Genomic DNA, 20,828 nt, shown 5'->3' on the forward strand with positions numbered 1-20,828 from the left:
TCCCCCAACCTCTATAAGCTCTTGCATCCATTACACAGCTTGCATCCATTCATCCACACACACATAATCAATCACTGCCTTCCTTTCCTTCAGTTCACCACCCACCTTTCTCATTACTCGCCATGTATACCTGTGGATCATTTTATGCCTGAAGAGGGTATTGGCTATCACCAACCCCCTCCCAGCACAAATGTCCACTAATGCACTGCCATTCTCATCTATCTCAGCAGGCACACCCCACTCACCAACTATTCCATCCACCTTCACATTCCCTACTTTGCCATTCATTTCACCGATCAAAAATACTCTCTCATTCATTCCAAACTTTTCCATGCACACTTCCACATTTGTCCAGAACTCTTCTCTCATTCTGCTAGCACGATCTTGCGTTGGCGCATACACACACACAATCGCCCACATTTGTATTCCAACTTTCAACATTATCCACACAATCCTTGACCCAAGTGATCCATACCGTCTTATGCTCTTCTTCCATCTTTTACTCACAACTACACATACTCCTTCCTTTGCCCTCTCATTCTCACCTACTCCTGCACATATACCCCATCCATACTCCCATTCTCTCACACTTTCTCCTCCCCATTTTGTTTCAGTTATTCCACATACATCCACTTTCGCACCCTCAAGCACTTGGACAATCTCTCTCTCTTTCACCTCATCATTCGCTCCTCTTACATTCCATGTTGCCATTACCAAGTCCTTTGTCCGGTCCTGGGTCGTCATCGTTTGGTCAGTCCTTGTCCGAGGCATCTTGTTTGTTTTTTTAGTTAATTGTTTTCCGGGGATGGGCACTAACCCTCTGCCAACCCTTTTAGTCGCCTTTTACGACAAGCAGGGATACTGGGGGAGTATTCCTGAAAAAAAACCCTACCCCCAGGGGGTAGGGTTTTTTTTCAAGAATACTCCCCCAGCATGATGTTGGTAATAAAAAAAAGATTATAAAATAAGTCATTACGGTATATAAGTTTACGTATCTTATGCTGAAGTACGATTACCCAGATAACTACTATACAAAATGGCCTGAAAAAAATGTCCTGCACAGATGGATGGCTTATTTATTTACCTTGTAAGCTGAGCATGAAGTGTGTGGACACACATGATGGTGGTGGCGACCTTAACCCACTTGTTGCCGAGAGTGCAGCGTCACTAAGCTCGCTACTAATTTCCTCCTCCTCCTCATTCACATCAACCTCACTATCATTTTCAGGATCACAGTCATCTACTGGCACATCAGACACTGCTGCATTATCATCTGATACATCTAGATAAGTATCCTCATGAGGAATAAACTCGTCACTATCAGAATCCGCCAGAGACACCATGAGAGAAAAATATCCTGTACACCCTCTCTCGTGGTCAAGTGCGTGGTAAGTGACTCTCTCAGGCAGGGCAAGGGGTGTAAATTTTGCCGTATGTCAGCAGAAAATATAGTATGATATCTGTAGTAGAAATTATAAATAAAATAATGATTGGTCTAAAAGAGGTTACATCACAGATGAGTGAGCAAGCCATTGGTGCCACTGTAACTCAGTCATGACGTATCTTATGATGTCAGAATTCGTCAGAACTTCGTCACAGTCTTTGTTGTCAAAACACAGAGCTGTTGCTAACACAAGGTCCTCAGAAACAGCCTTACTGGGCTACCCTGAGGCCCATAAGTTGCCATTCATTAGACGGTGTACCAGCGTACCACGGTAGCGGTTCCGGTGTCTCACGGGTGTTTACAGGCAATGTACTGGGGTACATCAAAACACATTTTCGGTAAAGAAGGGGTTAAAGTTGTCTGTCGCAGTTGTTGGTGGTCAGTGGAGGTTACTTGGCTGGTTGTTCACCCCATCCCTATTTTACCTATAATTTATGTTATTCTGCTTATATTCATGCTGTTTTTATATTTCAGGTGTATCTCCCTCTTGTATTAATCCCTTATTCCAGCTTAAAATTATCATAAATGTCAGTTTTGGGGATCTGGGGGGAGATTGCTCAGAGGACTTGCTCCCTAACCCTATTTTTCTCATAAGTTCTTTGCTTCACTTAACGAGAATCCAGCTGACAAGCAAAATCCTTGCTCCCAATTAGCTCATAAGATCGGAATCCACCTGCAGTTATTCTAGCTCGTGGAATTCTCAAATCATGGCATATGGTCAGTACCATTAAGCTGCTATTGAGGAGATTCCACTGTAATACATTAAGAGAAATAACTTTAGTTCTATGTTTTGAAAAGAAACAGGGAAATTATGCTGAAAATATACATAGGTTTAGATCTACCAAGGGTTTCTGAAATCTCATGCCAAACTGTTGAATTTCAAATGAAACAACTAAATTTATCATTACAGTATAAACGATCATCCTCATTCGAAGCTAATTTCGTTATGTTACCTGTTCTGTACTGTTTTTTTTCTGCTCACTACACTTTACAGCCAAATTTCCATTGGTATAGAACATAATACATTTTATTCTTTGGGTTGTGACATATGAAAAACAAACACTGGAAGTAAATCTGCAGTTAGTGTCATTAGAGCTATTGTTTTCATTCTCTTTATCTTCAGCATAATCATTGTGTCAGTGCTGCTGAGAAGATCTGAGGCTGGTACTTCTACAAGTGTGACCCAATCCACAATACCATCTACCTGGAAAGTGACAACATTTCAAACCTTCACACCCATACCAGAAGCCTATTACTGACAAAATTGTCACCTTCACTGCTGGATCCCTAAAACCACTGTCACTTGTAGAAGCAGGGGAACATAAGAAATTTAATCAGTACATTGAAGCTTCGATGCATTGTCCCAAGTCGTATACATTTGCCAAAGTGATGAGCTCCAACAAAGTGGTATCTCTATAATGAAACTTGTCTCAAACATTAAACTACTGTAGATATCTGGAGTAACAGACACATGCATAGCTTTCTAGGAGTGACTGCCCACATCATAAATGACTGGAAGCTACACTAAATAATGTTATCCTGGTGGAGATTTTAAGATGTTACACCTCAGAGGTAGTAAATGTGTGTGCCCATCATCCACCCACTTAATGTAGTGGTACTTTGTTTTTAGGGTAGCTCTACACTGAGTGGCAAGCCAAATGATTTCCTCTACACCAGGAGGGCATTTACAACACTGGGTGGTAACCATATAACCAACCAACACATGTTCCCTACATGACAACAAATGGGTTGGCGGAGGGTTAGCACTCCTCCCCGGAAAACAACTACAGTAATCCCTTTAAGACCTGGACACCCAAGTCCCGGACATTTTGGGCTCGGGTCCTTGGACACCAAAAATGGCCCCAAAAACATAAAAATGAAAAAATAAAATATAAAAAAAATAAAAATGCCATTGTGTTCAGCCCTACTTTAAATTTGCCACACGGTGCCAAACAGCTGTGTTTCTGCGCATAGTAGAATGCCCCCCTGCTTACTCCCCTCCCCAGTTCCCACCTAACTACCATCACAACTAGACGCTCGTTGCCATGGCTGCCTCACGTGCTCGTTTTTGTGAATAAACAATGAATAAACGGCAATACCTCACCACTAGACCACATGGGAATTTACAGTGTTGTGCAGTGTTAAGAAATTAGCATTCACAGTGCAAAGGATTAAGTGCAGAACAACACTACTTTACTATACATGCTTCAAGAGCATTTTCACCATCGTCAGAACCTAAGAGGAGGTTGGTTAATCTTTGTAACGGCCATGGATGTGTTGTAAGTACCCTGTACACTGCTAAATATTTTCCATACTCACTTCTCATTCCTAATTCTCTAGTTTCTTTTAATTTATTTCATGCTTTCTGTCCCTTATTTGTGTGAAAATGGCCTTAAATACGAGCTGTGCATGTCTGGTGGGGAGTTATTTAGGTGGTTTTCAAAGTTAGGTTTGGTTAGGGTCCATAAGTACTTGTACAGGCCGCATTTTCCCAAGTCCTGGACAAACCCAAATTCTGGACATGCCTTTGGCTCTATTACGTCGGATCTTGGAGAAATTACTGTAACTAAAAATACGAACAAAAGGCCTCCGACCAGGACTAACCAAAAGATGGCAACTAAGGACCGAACAAAGGACATGGTACGGATAGCTACATGGAATGTAAGGGGTGCAAATGATGAGGTGAAAGAAGGAGAGATTGTCCAGGTGCTTAAGAGTGCAAAAATGGAGGTATGCAGATTAAATGAAACTAAATGGAGAGGTGAGAGTGTGAGAGAAAGGAATATGGATGGGGTATATCCACAGAGTAGGTGTGAATGAGAGGGCAAGAAAAGGAGTGTGTATTGTTATGTGTAACAGATGGAAGGAGAATATAAGAGAGCATGGATCAGTTGGCTCTAGGACTGTTGGTAAGACTGAAAGTTGGACTACAAATGTGCGTGATTGTGTGCGTGTATGCGCCAACACAAGATTGTGCAAGCAGAGTGAGAGAAGAGTTCTGGACATATGTAGATGCATGCACAGAAAAGTTCTAAAGGAATGAGGGAGTGTCTTTTAATGGCGATATGAATGGTAAGGTAGGGAATGCGAAGGTGGATGGAGTAGTTGGTGAATGGGGTGTGCCTGCTGAGATGGATGAGAATGGCAGTGCTTTTGTGGACATTTGTGCTGGGAGGGGGTTGGTGATAGCCAATACCCTCTTCAGGCACAAAATGATCGACAGGTATACGTGGTGAGTGATGAAAAGGGTGGGTGGTCAACTAAATGAACAGAAGGCAATGATTGATTATGGGTGTCTGGATGACAGGATGAGAGGATGTGCAATGGATGCAAGAGAATACAGAGGTTGGGATCAGAATCATGGTCCAAATGAAATGGAGAAATATAAAAAGGGAAGAACAGGAGGAAGTAGTGCAGACAAGGAGGGTGGAAAGGTTACAAGAGGATGGAAAAAAGGCAGAATATAAGATGGAAGTGGAGGAGCGACTAGGTAAATATGGATTGGAGCAGATAGGGGACATGGAAGGTATGTGCAAGATATTCATATAAGAAATCTGTGCAGCATGTGAGGTGGTGTAGGGGTGAAGAGAAGACAAAAGGGGATGCAGGGAACTGCATGGTGGAATGAAGAGGTGAGAGAGGCTGTGGCACAAAAGAAGAAAGCATACAATGAATGGATGAGAAACAGGAGCATGGAAGACGTTGAGAGACAGAAGAGAGAGTTATATGTAGAGTGGAAGAGAAAGGTGAAAAGATTAGTAAGAGAGAGTAAGAAGAAAGTGGATGAGCAATTTGGAAGGAATTTGAGTGTAAAGTTGAGGGAATGTAAATGTTCTGGAAAGAGATAAAGAGAGTTAGACAGGGTGCCAAAGAAGTTAGTTGGGGTGTGAAAGATAATGGTAGATTACTAGTGGAGAAGGGAGAAAAAGTGAGCAGATGGAGAGAACACTTTAAGGAACTGTTGAACACGGAGAATGAAAGTAATGCAAGTATAAGTGGCTGGGGAATGTCTGGGAGATGGAGGGATGTGAGAACAGAGAAAGAAATCAGTAGGATGGAAGTTGTAGAAGCAATGAAGAAAATTAAAATGGGGATAGCCCCAGGAATTAATGGAGGGTGTGGCAAAATGCTGAAGCATGGGGGAGAGATAGTAGTGGAACGGATGTGGAAGATGTGCAGATTGGCCTGGGAGGAAGGTAGAGTCCCAGAGGATTGGAATTTGGGTACAATTATTGCCCTGTACAAAGGAAAAAGGGGAAAAAAAGTATATGGTAATCATAGGGGCATTTGTCTTCTTAGTGTAATAAGAAAAGTATAAGGCAGGGTACTTACTGACAGAGTTAGGGAAGTAACAGAATTAGTTAGAGAAGAACAGGGAGGTTTTGGGAGGGGAAGAGGTTGTGTATATCAGATATTCATTCTTATATCTTTAGTGGAAAATTTTCTAGAGAAGGGAAAGACGTTGCATCCAGCCTTCATGGATTTGGAGAAAGCATATGACATGGTGGACTGACAAGGATTGTGGAAAGTATTAAGAATATATGGCGTAGACAGGAAGTTGTTGAATGCCAGGAAGAGTATGTATGAGGGTGTTAAGGCTACTCTGCATGTGGATGGTGAACTGAGTGAATTTTTTCTATATGAAGGTTGGATTGAAACTGGGATGTGTTATGTCTCCATGGTTGTTCAATCTATATATGGATGAGGTTACATAAGAGATACAAGAAAGGGCAGTGGATGTTGGAGTGGCCCTAGTGAGAGAGGGCAGTGTTTGGAAACTCCCTGTACTGTTGTTTGCAGATGATATTGTGCAGGTAAGTGACGACGAAGGGAAACTGCAAGGCCTGGTGTATGAGTTTGGGAGAGTGTGTAAGAAACGGAATCTAAAGGTGAATGTAGGGAAGAGTGAAGTTATGGTCTTCGAACGGGGTGAAGTCAGTGAATGTGTAGTGAGGCTGGATGAGTAGGAAATGGAACATGTGAGTGCATTTAAGTACCTGGGTAGTGTGTTGAGTAAGGATGGAAGTTTAGAGGGTGACGTGCTTGAAAGGGTACAACAAGGAAGAAAGGTTGCTGGTTCCTTGAAGACAGTGATAAGAAACAGGGAAGTGAGCATGGAAGTGAAAAAGTTACTACATGACAGTACAGTAAGACCTCACTATAACGGACTACTTGGGGCCCAACCCATTCCGAAAAACATGAAATTCCGATAAAAGCGACATCCAGACTTCCCCCTGCTAACCCAGACTTTTTCTGATATATCAGACATTAGTCCGGATCGCATGAACAGTTTTTAAACTGTTTTGACTACCATTGCGGTACTATACTGTGTTATAACTTCACTGCATTAATCAAATGGTATAATATATATATTAATACTGTACTGTACACTGAGAAACATGTCTTTTATTTACCTTATTGTGGTGAACATACCTGAAGTGGTCAGGCAGTCCGGCCTGCTTCTGGCTTTATCGGACTTTTTCCGATATATAGGAATTTAGTCCAGTAGCTCCTCGAGTACGATAAAGGCGAATTCCGGTCTATTGAAGTCCGTTATATGGAGGTTTTACTGTATTGTGATACCAACTCTAACATATGGAAGTGAAGCTTGAGCCTTGCTGGAGGGACAGAAGTCAAGAGTGAAAGCAATGGAAATGAGTTATTTGAGAGGAGCATGTGCAGCAACATGGAGGGACAAACTGGCAAATGAGGAAGTGAAGGAGCATTGTGGTGTGGATGAAGATGTGATAGGAAGCATTATGAGAAACACACCGAGGTGGTTTGGCCATGTGGAGAGGATGGAGAGTGAGAGACTGATGAGAAGTGTATGTGAATGAGGTGGAGGGGGAGAGAGCAAGAGGGAGACTGAGGATGAGATGGAGGGATGGAGTGGAGAGGTATATGAGAGAGGGGGGTGTGAGCTGGGAGCGGGGCAGTGAAGTGAGGGGGACAGGGTGACACGGAGGCAATTTATTTGCGGCCACCCCGTACGGGATTAAGGCATCTGGCAATAGGTAGATAGAACACCTCAGAGAATATCCTTGCTCATTTTGAGGATGTAGTTAATTTCTTTAAGATTACCAACAAAGTGTCTTCTGTATCACACACAATCCATGAAATATAATTAAAGCTTTCTCCCTAGCTGGACTCAAGCCTCCAAAACAAGAACACCATATTCTACAGGTAGACAGTTCTGATGGTAGTTCAGAGAATGACTCAGAATCAGATAGTGAATCTCTAGATGTACAAAACTCTACAGATGATGTATTCAGTTTCTTTCCTGAACATGACCCCTGTTTTTCACACACACTTCAGCTTGTTGTAAAAGATGGAATGAAGGAAGCTGGTCCACTACATATATGTATCAAAGGTGTCTTCTCTAGTAGTGAATGTCAGAAAATCTACTCATGGAACAGATTTGCCAGGGAGAGAGGAGAGACTTCAGAGAGCAGCACAAACATGATGGAATTCTAAAGTTAATATGATTAAGGTGTGGTAGGTGGGGGAACTCATCATCCACTCACTTGATGTAGTGCTGCACTCGGGTGACTGCTTTTTCCTCTCTTCCTTTCTTCTTTCTTTCCTTCCTCTTCTGTCTTTCTTTCCTTCATCCTTTTCCCCGTTCTTCTGTCTATGGGTGGCTCTACACTGAGTGACAAGCCAAATGGTTTCCTGTACACCAGGAAACCATTTAGCTACTACGCTGGGTGGTAACCATGTGACCAAATTATGGCGCCTGGTGGTTTAGTGGATAATTAAGGCTCTCCAATCAGACTGAGCCAGTGTAGGTTTATGTCCAAGGAGTGGTTGGGATTTACTGCTCATATAATGCCACTTAGGGATGAGTGAGGCTGGTCACTCTCATCTTGAATGTCAGAACCAACTTGCCTAGCCCCAGACTCCTACCCTTCTCATGGGACGACATGGGATTAGATGATCACGATGATGATGATGATGATGATGATAATGGTGAATATGATTAAGTCCTTGCTGAAAATTCCTTAGAGACTATTGTATCTAAGCCTCCTTATCATAATCAGTCTGTGCTTACTGGATTGGTAACAGTCTTGTCACCTTTAGCTGAAGCAACAAATTTCACACATAGTCAGAATGCTGTTATGTCTAGCTAAGTTGTTCAATGTGTCCTACGGCTGAAATCTGAGTTCAGTAGCATGAAGTCAAGGAACAACAGTCATTTTGTACTGAAACTTAAAGTCAATCCAAACTTGAATGACACTTAATGAACAGCATTCTGTCTTCTGTTTAGCTGCTGCCTAAGACACCAGGTTCAAATTTAATTGGTGCATTAATCATCCATTATGGTACCTGGTGGTTTAGTAGGTAACTAAGGGGTTCCAATCAGATTGTGCCTGTGAAGGTTTATATCAAAGGGGTGGTTGGGGTTTATTGCTCATGTAATGCCACTTAGGGATGAGTGAGGCTGGTCACTTTCATCTTAAATGTCAGGACTAACTTGCCTAGCCCTGAGCTCCTATGCTCTTCTTGGGACAACACAGGATTAGATGATGATGATGATTAATAATCCAGGCACACTATACACAGGCTGAAAAGCTCCAACAAGTTACAAAAGAAAAAAAGAGATTCACTCTTTACTAGCCCCAAGTAAAAAAAAATAAACTGTATAGCTAAGGCCACACTTAGTCAACCAGTTCTGCCCACTTCATCACCTGTGGAAGAAGAACTGAAAACCTACATAGAGAGCCCCTGCTCCTCAGATGACAACAACTCATTGCAATTCTGGAAAGCTCATGAGACTGATTACCCATATCCATCTGGACTAGCCAAGCACTATCTATGTGTTCCAGCCTCCTCGGCTCCAGTGGAAAGCACATACAGCACTGGAGGGCAGATATGCAAGAGTGAATATTGTAGGCTCAGTGATAAGATTTCTTTAGATGTTAATGTTCATAAAGAAAAATGGACATTTGTTGGAGGCACAATAATATCAGTATGCTTTGTGGATGGAGAAGTAATCACATTTTTTTCTTTTTTATACATAAATAAATAATACTTATTTTCTCAAGATACCATTTTTCAGTTAATTTAAGAGTAGCTTGTTTTCATGCATTACACAAATATGTCAAGAAATTTCTTTTTCAGCTGCCTTTCATCAGGTTTTTTTGGGGCCACACTACCATGAAATTTGAAATAGGTGCACAATATCACCATTTTGCTTCACATAAAAGTGGCATTATTAAAAAATATCTTTAAAACTCTGATGAATAAAAGTGGGGCCAACAAGATAAGACTATTAGAGACTCGACTTAGTATGACATATGTTGTGCTTCTACTGTAAACAGCCTGTTAGGAAAACAAAAGTTAATATGTCTACCACTATACTTCGGACAAGTTTGACATCCCAGTACTGAATACTGGCACCAGTCATAAAGTCATTTACCATTGTATAACTTTAGTATGGTAAAAGGCTGACCTATTGCTAAAAGCTGTTTCTTAACAAAGTATTCATGAATGTATTCATGAATGCTTTCATGTAGTATTCCCATTCGCAATCAAATTCACAGTATTTCCTTGTATTCATGGGTGTAATCTTAGAAATTTGAAGTACGGTATTTGTATGCTTATTCAAATGATTAACTCTTGTATTCACTCCACCCCTGCATAAAAGTACTGTAAATTATAAGGAAGTATCTACTGATGCACAAGGTCCAGGAAACCTCAAAGGCTAAGGCATGGGAAACCAGCCTAAGGCACTCTTTGTCATGGATGGGACCAGTCACTGACAACTCTGGAGGAGGGTCATCATACCTTATCGGAGTATAATACGATTCAAGCACTGTAGCAATCCACCCACTCCTCAGTTCTAATTCTGGGATGATTTGTCCCATCACCATTTCTAAAGCCTGTGTGGTGTTGTAAGCAGCTTGATCCCACTTCATAGGGTCTCCAAAAGCAGGGAGTGATGACTGAAGAAATTTAGTAATAAGCATACCATAAAACAAAAGTGCCATCAAGTTCCTTACCTACATTATGACTTGTTCTCCAGGCAGACACAGCTTGCACAAGCAGTGATGCAGCAGCAGAAAGGAAGAGCAGCAGCAGTGCACCTGTCAGTCCATCTCCTGCCACAACTACCACCACCATCAGCACAGTTATCACCACTGCAACCAGGGGTGCTGATACACCAGTTGCAAGTCCATAAACAACTGGGATGTTTGCTGACTGCATATTCTGTCCATTGTACTTCTCCTTGAGCCTCCTGTACAGCTGAGGTATGAGGGCAGTTGGGCTGTTGCAGTGCACAGTTGCTTTGCTTGAGGGATGAAGTTCATAAATTAGCAGAGGGAGTGCAAACACTGCAGTAAGATGAATAATACTTGCTAGAAATAAAAGCCGAGGTAGCATTACCTGTTCTTTGATGCCTATATTATAAACTGCAGTCGCAGCCTGCAAGGCCCAGTATGCTGCCACTAGTACTCCACATGCAAGTGGGGTGTAACGAGTAAGCAAAACACCAAACCTCGTTCCATTAAGGTTACCACAGGTTAGGAGCCAACGTCGAGGCAGCCATATAAGAAGTCCAAGAGATGGCAAACTGGTGAAATATCTCACGTTGTGGGCATCAGGTGGCAGCCCAGTAAGAGGGATGTGAACTTGTCCAGGAATACACCAATACTGCTCCTCACGACATTTCCAAAACCATGTACTACACCGTACACATACCAACATCATACACATGGCTAACCAACATGAGACTATTCCAGGATTCATGGAAAATTTGAATCCTTTACCACCTGCTCCCTTATTATGCTGACTCATGTAAGCTGTAATGGCTTCAACACTTACAAGTGACAACAGAATAAATGCAACAACATGATTTTCCATGACCACATAGCTATTTGAAAAACTGCCAAGAAACAAAACAGCCATCAACAAAAGCCTAATATAATGAGGTGCACTTAAGACAAATTTTGTTTTTGCATACAACTGTCTATGCTTAATAAGCCATGCCACTATCAAACAACTGGCCACACAACTTAGAAATGTAAGGGTAAAATATGATGAAAATACAAATAACAAATTCACTATCAATGTTAACAAAATTACTCCCCTCACCACAGAAATTTTTTCAGTTAAAAGTGTTGAGGGACAAATAATAAACACCAATAACAGCAAAAGAGCAGTAAACATCAGAAAAAGGCCACTCAGTATCTCAGCTACATTGAACTTCACCCAAATCTCTTGACACATCACTTTAGCAAGCACCAGATACTCGGTAAAAATTCTTTTCTGTTCTCTTGGTGACAGTTTTGTTTCAGATACTGTTTTGTTAAGTGATTTCAGTTTTTGCCACAGATCCTCAGGATAAATGTTTCCTCTATCCTTATAAGCATCAAGATACCTCTGAACCTGCTTCACATTCAATGCCAGGGCCTGAATTTGCCTGGCATCACCTTCATCTTCTGTAACATCAGTTGTCACTAAAATATGCTCCAACACTTTGCCAAGGCTGGAGTATGGTACAGGCACACCTAGAGCTAAGGCAAGGGTAGGAACTAGATCCACCTGTGCCATGGACTGAAGGGCTGGAGTTGTATGAGGGAACAGAGCGAGGGCAGGGCTGTAAAGGAAGAGTGCAGATGTGACCTCGTAACTGGAGTCCCCACCATGATCCCCAGTTGGAGTCATACCATGATCGCCCAGTACCAATAGTAGGGTGTCTCTCTCAATCATATTTACCACATTCCTGCCAATAAATATAAAAAATTGATAAGCACTGCTAAAAATTACTCCTTAAATTACAGCATCAAGAAAGGAAAATTCACAATTCCTGTAAAAAAATACAGCATGTAAATTTCAAAACACAGAACTTAATTCAGCAGAGTAAGTGAAACTGAAACACAATTACTAACTCAATAACCTGATTCATTTCTTTTAGCTTAGCCTCCATTTCAGGGTGTGTTGGTCCATAGCGGTGGCCACAGTGGTCCACACCGAGAAAGTGGGCTATTAGAACCTTCCATTCTCCTTTCCCTAGTTCCTCAGCCAAGTGCTTCTTCACTCCACGGTCAACAGTATGCAAGTCCATCACATCAAACGAGGGGAACAGGTGAGAACGAGTGAACCTGTGAACAGACAAGACCTACAAGCATCAATGACTGTAACTGTACTAATTAAAACTTGGCATTACCATGGCTTTCCCAAATTGAATAAAAATGCCTGGCAGTCACTAAAGTACAATGGGTAAAAAATCTGAATGGGTTAGTGACGACAGTTTCTATCCCCTTCACTAACAGGGATGTCACTCTACTGTAGGTTTAATTTAACTAGTGTACCAGAGACCCCACTTGTAAACTCAGAGGTTCCCTTTTACTACACTTTATACCCAATAAATATATACTTACTACTGTATTATAGTAAGTATCAGAAACTCACATGAACATGGTATGGTTAACAGAAAGCGATGAAATGGGCACAGAAAGTATCTGACCTTAGGCTCTAAAAAAATACATAGCTAACCTGTTGAGCTAGGACACTAATCCCCCTCAAAGTAGGCCCCTTCTGACTTTTCACACATAGCCCAGCATTCTTTCCACTGCCTGAAACATATTTCAAAGTTGGTTTTTGGTATCTCCTGCAGGTACTTTGTCGCATTCGTGATGATCTCTTCCCTTGTCTCAAACAGGGAACCCTTCAGCAGAGTTATGAGCATGGGGAATAGCCAAAAGTCACACAGACCCATGTCTGGTGAACAGGGAGCCTGCTGGACCTGCAGGATGTTGTGCTTGGCCAAAAATCCCTGACTCAGTTGAGAAGAATGGTGCTGCAGTTCCCATTTGCAGCTTTCCAAAGGTCTGGTCTCTTCTGCCGAACTGCGTAATGATGACAACGGAAAACATCAAAGTAGTATTGTTTGTTGACAGTCTGACCTGGTGCGTATTCATGATGCACACCATGGTAGTAAAAAAAAAAAAAAAAATGTCAATGTGCATTTCACCTTGCTCCAGACCTATCATGCTTTTTAGGGCTTAGGCGACTCTGCATCCTACCATAGGGACAACTGTGCTTTGGTTCCTAAGTCGCACCCATACACCCAAGTCTCACCTCCAGTGATAATAGTCTTCAGAAAGTCTGGATCACAATTTGCACACTCCAACATGTCTTGAGCAACGTTCATCCACAGAGCTGCTGTTCAAATGAAAGGTGCTATGGAAAGAACTTGACTGCACTTCTTTGCATCCCCATATCATCTGTTAAAATTGTGTGTGCCGATTCATTACTGATTCCAATTTCATTAGCAATTTCTCCGACAGTCAAGCAACGGTTTCCCATGACCAAATCACAGAATTTCTTCACATTTTCAGCAGTCCTGTTTGTTGATGGCCTCCCAGGACATGGATCGCTCTCGACTGACATTCGGCCATTTTTTAAGCGATTGTACCATTCCTTTATTTGCATTACTCCCATGGCTTCATTCCTAGAAGTTTGCTGGATCTACCCAAGAGTTTCACCTCGGGTACCAACTAGTTTTTGACAAAATTTGATGCAGTAACATTGTTTGACTTTTTCAGGCATAGTGATGACCAAGAGAATGCAACAAGCATTACAGTAGGTGCCCGACCATGAACACAGGCTGACTGATAGCCACCGAGTCACTCATGGTGGCTGGCTTTAATCACGCATGTGCACGAAGCTCCTAAACTTTGCTACACAAAATCCCACCCTAATCCTCCAACCAGTTGGTGAGAAAAAAAAAACAAGGTCGGACACTTTCTGAACAGACCTCATATACACATAAAGCAAACCCTTGATATACAGTACACTCTTTTAACAAATTTCAATTTTAATGACCACCTTGAGCTGGCCGATCATTATGTTCGTTTAACAAATTTTCATTCAGCAACAGAATTTACATATGGGAAACACTGACCAGCATGGCATCACTACACACACAAATGCATGGGTGCATGTCCGCACACACACACACACACACACACACACACACACACACACACACACACACACACACCAAAGAACCCGATGTAATAGAATCATTGGAATATCTCTGTCCTTTGGGAAAAAGTGATCACGTGGTCATTGAGTTCCAGATGTTAATAGGAAACGTCGAGCCAAGAGACGAGCTTCATAGACAGGGAAGATACAACTTTGGAAAAGCAAATTTTACAGGATTGAGAAACTTTTTTGAAAATGCGGATTGGAGAAAATTCAGAGAAACAAGAGAGATACAGAGGAAGTGGGATATCTTTCTAGACCTCTATAATTTGGGAGTGGAAAAATTTGTACCAATAGTAAGAGGGAAAGAAAACAGGAAAAAGGAGTGGTTTAATAGAAGGTGTATGATAGCCAAAAAAGAGAGAGATAAGGCGTGGAACAATTGGAGAAAGAGTGGTAACGACAGAACAAAGGAAGAATATAAAAGAACAAGAAACGAATACACAAGAATACGTAGGGAAGAAGAAAGGAATTTTGAAAAAGGTATAATTGACAAATGCAAGGATGAACCCAAACTGTTTTATAGATTTGTTAATGGCAGACTGAAACAAAAGGAAGGAATCACCAAGCTGAAAGTAGATGGAGAGGTCTTTAAGGATGCGGCAATGCAAGCAGAAATAATGAACAAACGTTTCCAGTCAGTTTTCACTAAAGAAAAGGAGCTTGTGGAAGGGGAGGGAGTGATTAGAAATGTTCCGGTGATGAAAGATATAAAAGTGGAGGTGCAGGAAGTGTATAAATTACTGGAAACTCAAGATGTAAGGAAAGCCCCAGGACCTGATGGAATTTCTAATTGGGTACTGAAGGAATGCAGAGAACAACTGGCGGATAAAATTCACAGCTTAATTGTATGCTCACTGGAAGAGGGGAAAGTGCCAAAAGAATGGAAGAGGGCAAATGTGGTACCAATTTACAAGGGAGGAAACAGGGAAGAACCCCTGAATTATAGACCAGTGTCTCTAACCAGCATGGTCGCAAAATTGTGTGAGAGAATCCTGAAAGACAGACGGATAAAATATCTGGAAGAGATGAATATTTTGGCTGAATGTCAGTTTGGATTCAGAAGTGGAAGGTCATGTGTTTCAAACTTGTTGAGCTTTTACTCAAGAGCGATTGATGTGGTACAGGAGAGAGATGGTTGGGTGGATTGTGTGTACTTAGACTTAGAGAAGGCCTTTGACAAGGTACCTCATAAGAGACTAATGTGGAAACTAGAATATATAGGAGGACTAAAGGGGAAACTTCTGGAATGGATGAGAGACTTTTTGAGAGACAGACAAATGAGGACAGTAATAAAGGAAAAGATGTCTGGATGGAGGGAAGTAACAAGTGGAGTCCCTCAAGGCTCAGTGTTGGCGCCAGTAATGTTCCTGATTTACGTAAATGATATGGTAGATGGAGTGAACAGTTATGCGAGTCTGTTTGCTGATGATGTAAAGATCTTGAGGAAGATAGAGGTTGAGGAGGATTGTAAAATACTGCAGGAGGATTTGGATAGGATACACAATTGGAGCCGGACGTGGGAAATGAAATTTAATGTAAAGAAATGTAAAATATTGGAAATGGGTAAAAGTAGCAGGAGACCATCACTGAATTATTTTTTGGGTAATGAATTAATCACAAAAAGGAGAGAAGAGAAAGATTTGGGAGTGCTGGTCCAAGATAATTTGTCACCAGAAAAGCACATTAACAAGATAGTTGGAGAGACTTATAAGCTCTTGACTAACATAAGAGTAGCATTTCATTATATGGATGAGGAAATGATGAAAAAATTGATAGTGGCCATGATCCGCCCCAGGTTAGAATATGCAGCGGTAGTGTGGTCCCCACACAAAAAGAAAGATATAAACAAGATTGAGAGAATACAAAGAACAGCAAATAAGATGGTCCCCAGTCTGACAGACCTGTCATACAGAGAGAGGCTGGAAAAACTGGATTTGCCTTCGTTAGAGGAAAGGAGAAAGAGGGGAGACATGATTGCGGTGTTCAGGACCATGGTGGGAGTAGATAAAATTGACAAAGAAGATCTGTTTGTATGGGATAAGAGAGCAACAAGAGGACATGGAATGAAATTGAAAAAGTCAAGCTGCTTGAAGGATATCAAGAAATATAGCTTTCCTTACAGAAGTATAGACTTATGGAATAGCCTGGACAAAGAGATCGTCCAGTCTAAAAACTTAAACGAGTTTAAAGTTAAATTCGACTTATTGAGAAACAGCGACGGAAACCCACGAGCATAGTACATTCCGTGTATATCACAATTAGGTATATTCTTAAATATTTGGAACGACTTAGACAAAGAGGTGGTGCATGAGATAAACATTCATGTGTGTAAAGGTAGACTTGATAAATGTGGATATGGAGACAGGACAATACGAGCATTGCTCAATTCCTGTATACTACAAATAGGTAAATACAAATAGGTAAATACACACACACACACACACACACACACACATACGTGCTCCACCGCATCCTGCAGAACGCTGCATCAGACTCTGGGTAACTAGCACTGTGAGGAGGGCCTTAAATATAAAATTTATTGATAAAAAGAGCCATTTAGACCTTGCTATATGTTTTGCCTACAACTGTACGGCCAAACAATACTCTATACTGTATTTAACGATCTTTGTTCAGTAAAGCCACGACGCCCGGGAAATTACCAAACACCATGGCGTTCGGCTTTAACGAACTATCGGCTTTAATGTCAAGGGTATGGTAACAATTAGTTCGATATATCAAGGGTGTATTGTACTATTATGGTATCAGAAACACACATAAGCATGGTTAGATTAATAGAAAGTGATGAAAAGGGCACACTAACCCCCTCGTGCACCATAAGTTTTCTATAAGTTTGTGGGATACGATCAGAGAAAATGACGCAAGGGCTCCCTGGACTCGTGCACAAAGGAAAACATTCCCATGGATTTTATTTGTCTCAGAATCTGGTTATACAGTGTTGGTATAAATTGTATATGATCATCTTTGTTGATATTTATACTACAAGATAGGCCAATAAAAACACCCAAAACTGATGACCGAAAGTACCGAAATGCAGTGAGAATAAACTTGTATAAGAGAGAAAATATCTTCCCAACATCCTAGTGCAAAATTCTGCCTGCATCATGCAAGAGCTAAGTATATGTCTAGATGCAGAATTTCACGAGCTTTCTCGTGGTGTTTTCGGAATTTTGATACGACCAATAGTTTTTTAGTAAATCACCAAAAATAGCACGAAAGCCCCCCCCCCACACTGAAAGCCAAGAGAAAGCCGACTATTTGAGAGAGCTGGCCTTGAAATAGCACCCTCCCCTATGACACAACAAAGACTGATGCACTTCATGGTAAAACTTAATTTTTGGTGAATATTTTCGTCCTAATTTGCCTAATCAGCATCCCTTCATACCAACACTGCTAATGATGCAAACTGCGTCAACAGTTAATCTTCAACCTAACACTGTTTTGACGCGTTTTGTGTCACCATGCGCGAAGGGGTTAAGGAAGAAACACAAACCACAAAGGGACCTGAAATCGGCTTCGGGTAAGGATTCTGAGGCTAGAGGGTGGAGAGATTGTGGTCTCCATCATCTGCAATTTGCTCAAGTAGGAAATCATATTTGAATCTCTCAAATCCATCGGAAACAGTAATCAGTAGTTTCTTAAACAAAGGGTACCATGCAAACCAGTACACAGCCAGTCCTGTGTACACAGAGATATGTTTTTTCATCATATAGTAGGGAGTAAGCTGTAACACCAGCCAATCAGGGTGGTACTCCCAAGGGGAATGGAAATGTTGGTGATAGGGAGAGCTGGTACTCCCATTTCACTAGCTACCAGAATATCTGACCATCCCCATTTGCTGACCTTGTCAGTGTGACACTAACATGGACAGTGGACCAGCATACTCTCCAAAACACTTCCTCTAACTGTCTCATGCACTACCCTACATGCGCTTTACATATCACACAACATACCCCACTACATCACAAAAGCTGACGCCAGCAAGGGCATGCAGCCAGAAAACTCTGTCCCCACCACCCGGTGGTGGACCTATTGATGGGAGGCATGATGGGGGCTCTGCCAGCATTGGTTTTGGGGTCAGGATGGAATGGGGCTTGAACCTGTATTAGAGGGTACAGGGCACTGTGGTTTCCAGACTGCTGCTTCCACAGGGGCCTGAACTTGATAGTAACACCCCAGGAGGCTGCCCTATCAGTGGGTGTATAATGGCAGGGCAGTTATGTGCCAAGACGCACTTGGACAGTGTCTCTGTAGCTTTCCCGGCGGGGTACCCTGTGGCCACTGCCACAGCCACTGTTAACACGTGGTGAGCTATGGGTCCGAGATCCCATGCCTGGATGTGGGACTGTGTGGTTGGATGAGCCCTGTGGTATGTCTCTCCTTGTTATTTATTCTTACTGATTATGAAAAACAAGTAAGGGATTCAAAGCAATCCTGAGGAAACTAAATCACCCAAGGGGATCAGAGTGGCATCATGAAATGTGGGAAGTTTGAGGGGTAAAGCGGGGAGAGTAATTGAGGAGCTGAGTAGGAGGTGGGTGGATGGTGGATGTGCGCAAGAAGTCAGGTATAGGGGCAAATTAGCCAGAACAATTACCAGGAGGGATTGCCGTTACAAGTTATTTTAGCAGGGCAGGACAGATAGATATGGTGGTGTGGGTGTGTTGGTTAAGGAGGAGTGGGTGGAATATGTCATGAATGTAATGAGAGTCAGCAAATGAATAGCAGTAGTGAAAATTTTGTTCAGTGGGATAATGTTTGCATTTATAACAGCATATGATACAAAGGCAGGTTTGGATGAGGCAGAGAAGGTTAGATTCTGGGATGGCTTAGTACATGTAGTAAGTTTTTTTTTTTTTAAATAACAGAACGGAGGAAGGAAAAACAAATGGGTAAAAAAAAAATAATCCATACACCAGATTACTGGTGTCCTCTGTTCATAAAATATCTGTAACAGTTAGACTTGAACAGTTGTGGGTTGAAATTTGGAGGAAAACAACTCTGGGGAAGCGAGTTCCAGAGAGATGCAGTTCGGGGAATGAAAGAATTCTGATAGGCAAAAGTTCTGCAATATGGTTGAGTGACATTCCAGCCATGAGCGCTACCAGATGCCCATGTAGCACGAGGGAAGGCACGGAGAGGTGGCACCATGGACGCAACTTCGTCTAAGCATTTGCCAAAAAAAAATCTGTAAAATAATGCAAGGGATGCAACATTCCTTCTTACTTGCAGGGGAGGTAATTTATATGTAATGGCAGGGTTGCTAATGATTCTAACAGCTTTATTCTGAAGTTTGTCTAGTTGTCTTAATGCAACCTCTCCACAACCATCCCACAAGGGCGAGCAATATTCAAGCTGAGAGCGCACATGACTTATAAATTATAGCTAACTGCTCATCGGCGAAGAAGTTACGGACTCTGTACAATAATCCAAGTTTCTTTGAGGCGGTTTTAGCAAGTGATCTGACATGAGAGGTCCAGCTGAGGGCACTGTTAAGTGAGACACCAAGAATTTCAATACTTTTGGAGATGGGAATATTAGTAGCACTGAAGGTAATGTACGAATCTGGCAATATCTGTCTATTAGTAAACTGTATATATTTAGTTTTACTAGCATTAAAAGAGACAAGGTTGTTTTGTCCCCATTCACTGTTTGTAGATAGATCTTGATTTATGAAGATGGCTGTACTGAGTTGAGAGGTAGAGATATTAGACTTTGTAAATGGATGTCTGAGTGTGAATGAACTATGTAGTGTTGAGTCATCTGCATATGAGTGAATGGGATTGTGAGTGACTGATAAGAGATCATTAATATGAACCAGAAATAGGGTTGGCGCCAGAACTGATCCCTGCAGCACGCCGGCGTTAATTGAGTGGAAATTCGAATATACATCATCTACTTTTAGTCTTATTTTCCTGTCACTAAGATAAGAAGAAATCAAAGGAACAAAAGACGTTAGTCCATAGCAAGGGAGTTTGGACAGCAGGGAATGGTGCCATACTCTGTCGAAAGCTTTAGAGATATCAAGAGCTACTGCATGAGTTTCTCCAAAAAGATCAATTGATTGATGGATGGTATGAGTTAAGAGATTGAGTATGTCAATGGTGGATCTTTCGTGGCGAAAACCGTATTGTCTATCACTAATTAAGTTGTTGGATTCAAGATGTTTAACAATATGCTTATTAATTAAAGTTTCAAATACCTTACCAACAGAAGATGCGACAGCTATTGGTCTGTAATTGGAGGGGTCAGACGAACGTCCTTTCTTCGGAACTGGGTGGATATTGGCTTCTTTCCATGAATTTGGGAATAAAGAAGTGATTGCCTACACCAAGGACTGGGGAACTTCTGAGGGTGTTACCCAAAAATT

At 41.7% G+C, this 20,828-nt stretch overlaps 1 protein-coding gene across 1 annotated transcript in view; it reads right to left on the minus strand.

Annotated features, from left to right (window-relative positions):
• PIG-O (phosphatidylinositol glycan anchor biosynthesis class O) overlaps positions 1-20,828 on the minus strand; it is a 174,252-nt gene that overhangs the window by 95,502 nt on the left and 57,922 nt on the right. Inside the window, exons 3-4 of the mRNA XM_080283570.1 lie at positions 12,337-12,549; positions 10,447-12,170 (exon numbers count right to left, since the gene is read on the minus strand). Coding sequence (XP_080139696.1) covers positions 10,447-12,170; positions 12,337-12,549 — 1,937 coding nt within the window. The remainder of the gene's footprint in view (positions 1-10,446; positions 12,171-12,336; positions 12,550-20,828) is intronic.

This window comes from Coenobita brevimanus, chromosome 98 (assembly GCF_032717465.1).
Source record: "Coenobita brevimanus isolate Jiangsu-jjx chromosome 98, ASM3271746v2, whole genome shotgun sequence".
NCBI classification, from domain to species: Eukaryota; Metazoa; Arthropoda; class Malacostraca; order Decapoda; family Coenobitidae; genus Coenobita; species Coenobita brevimanus.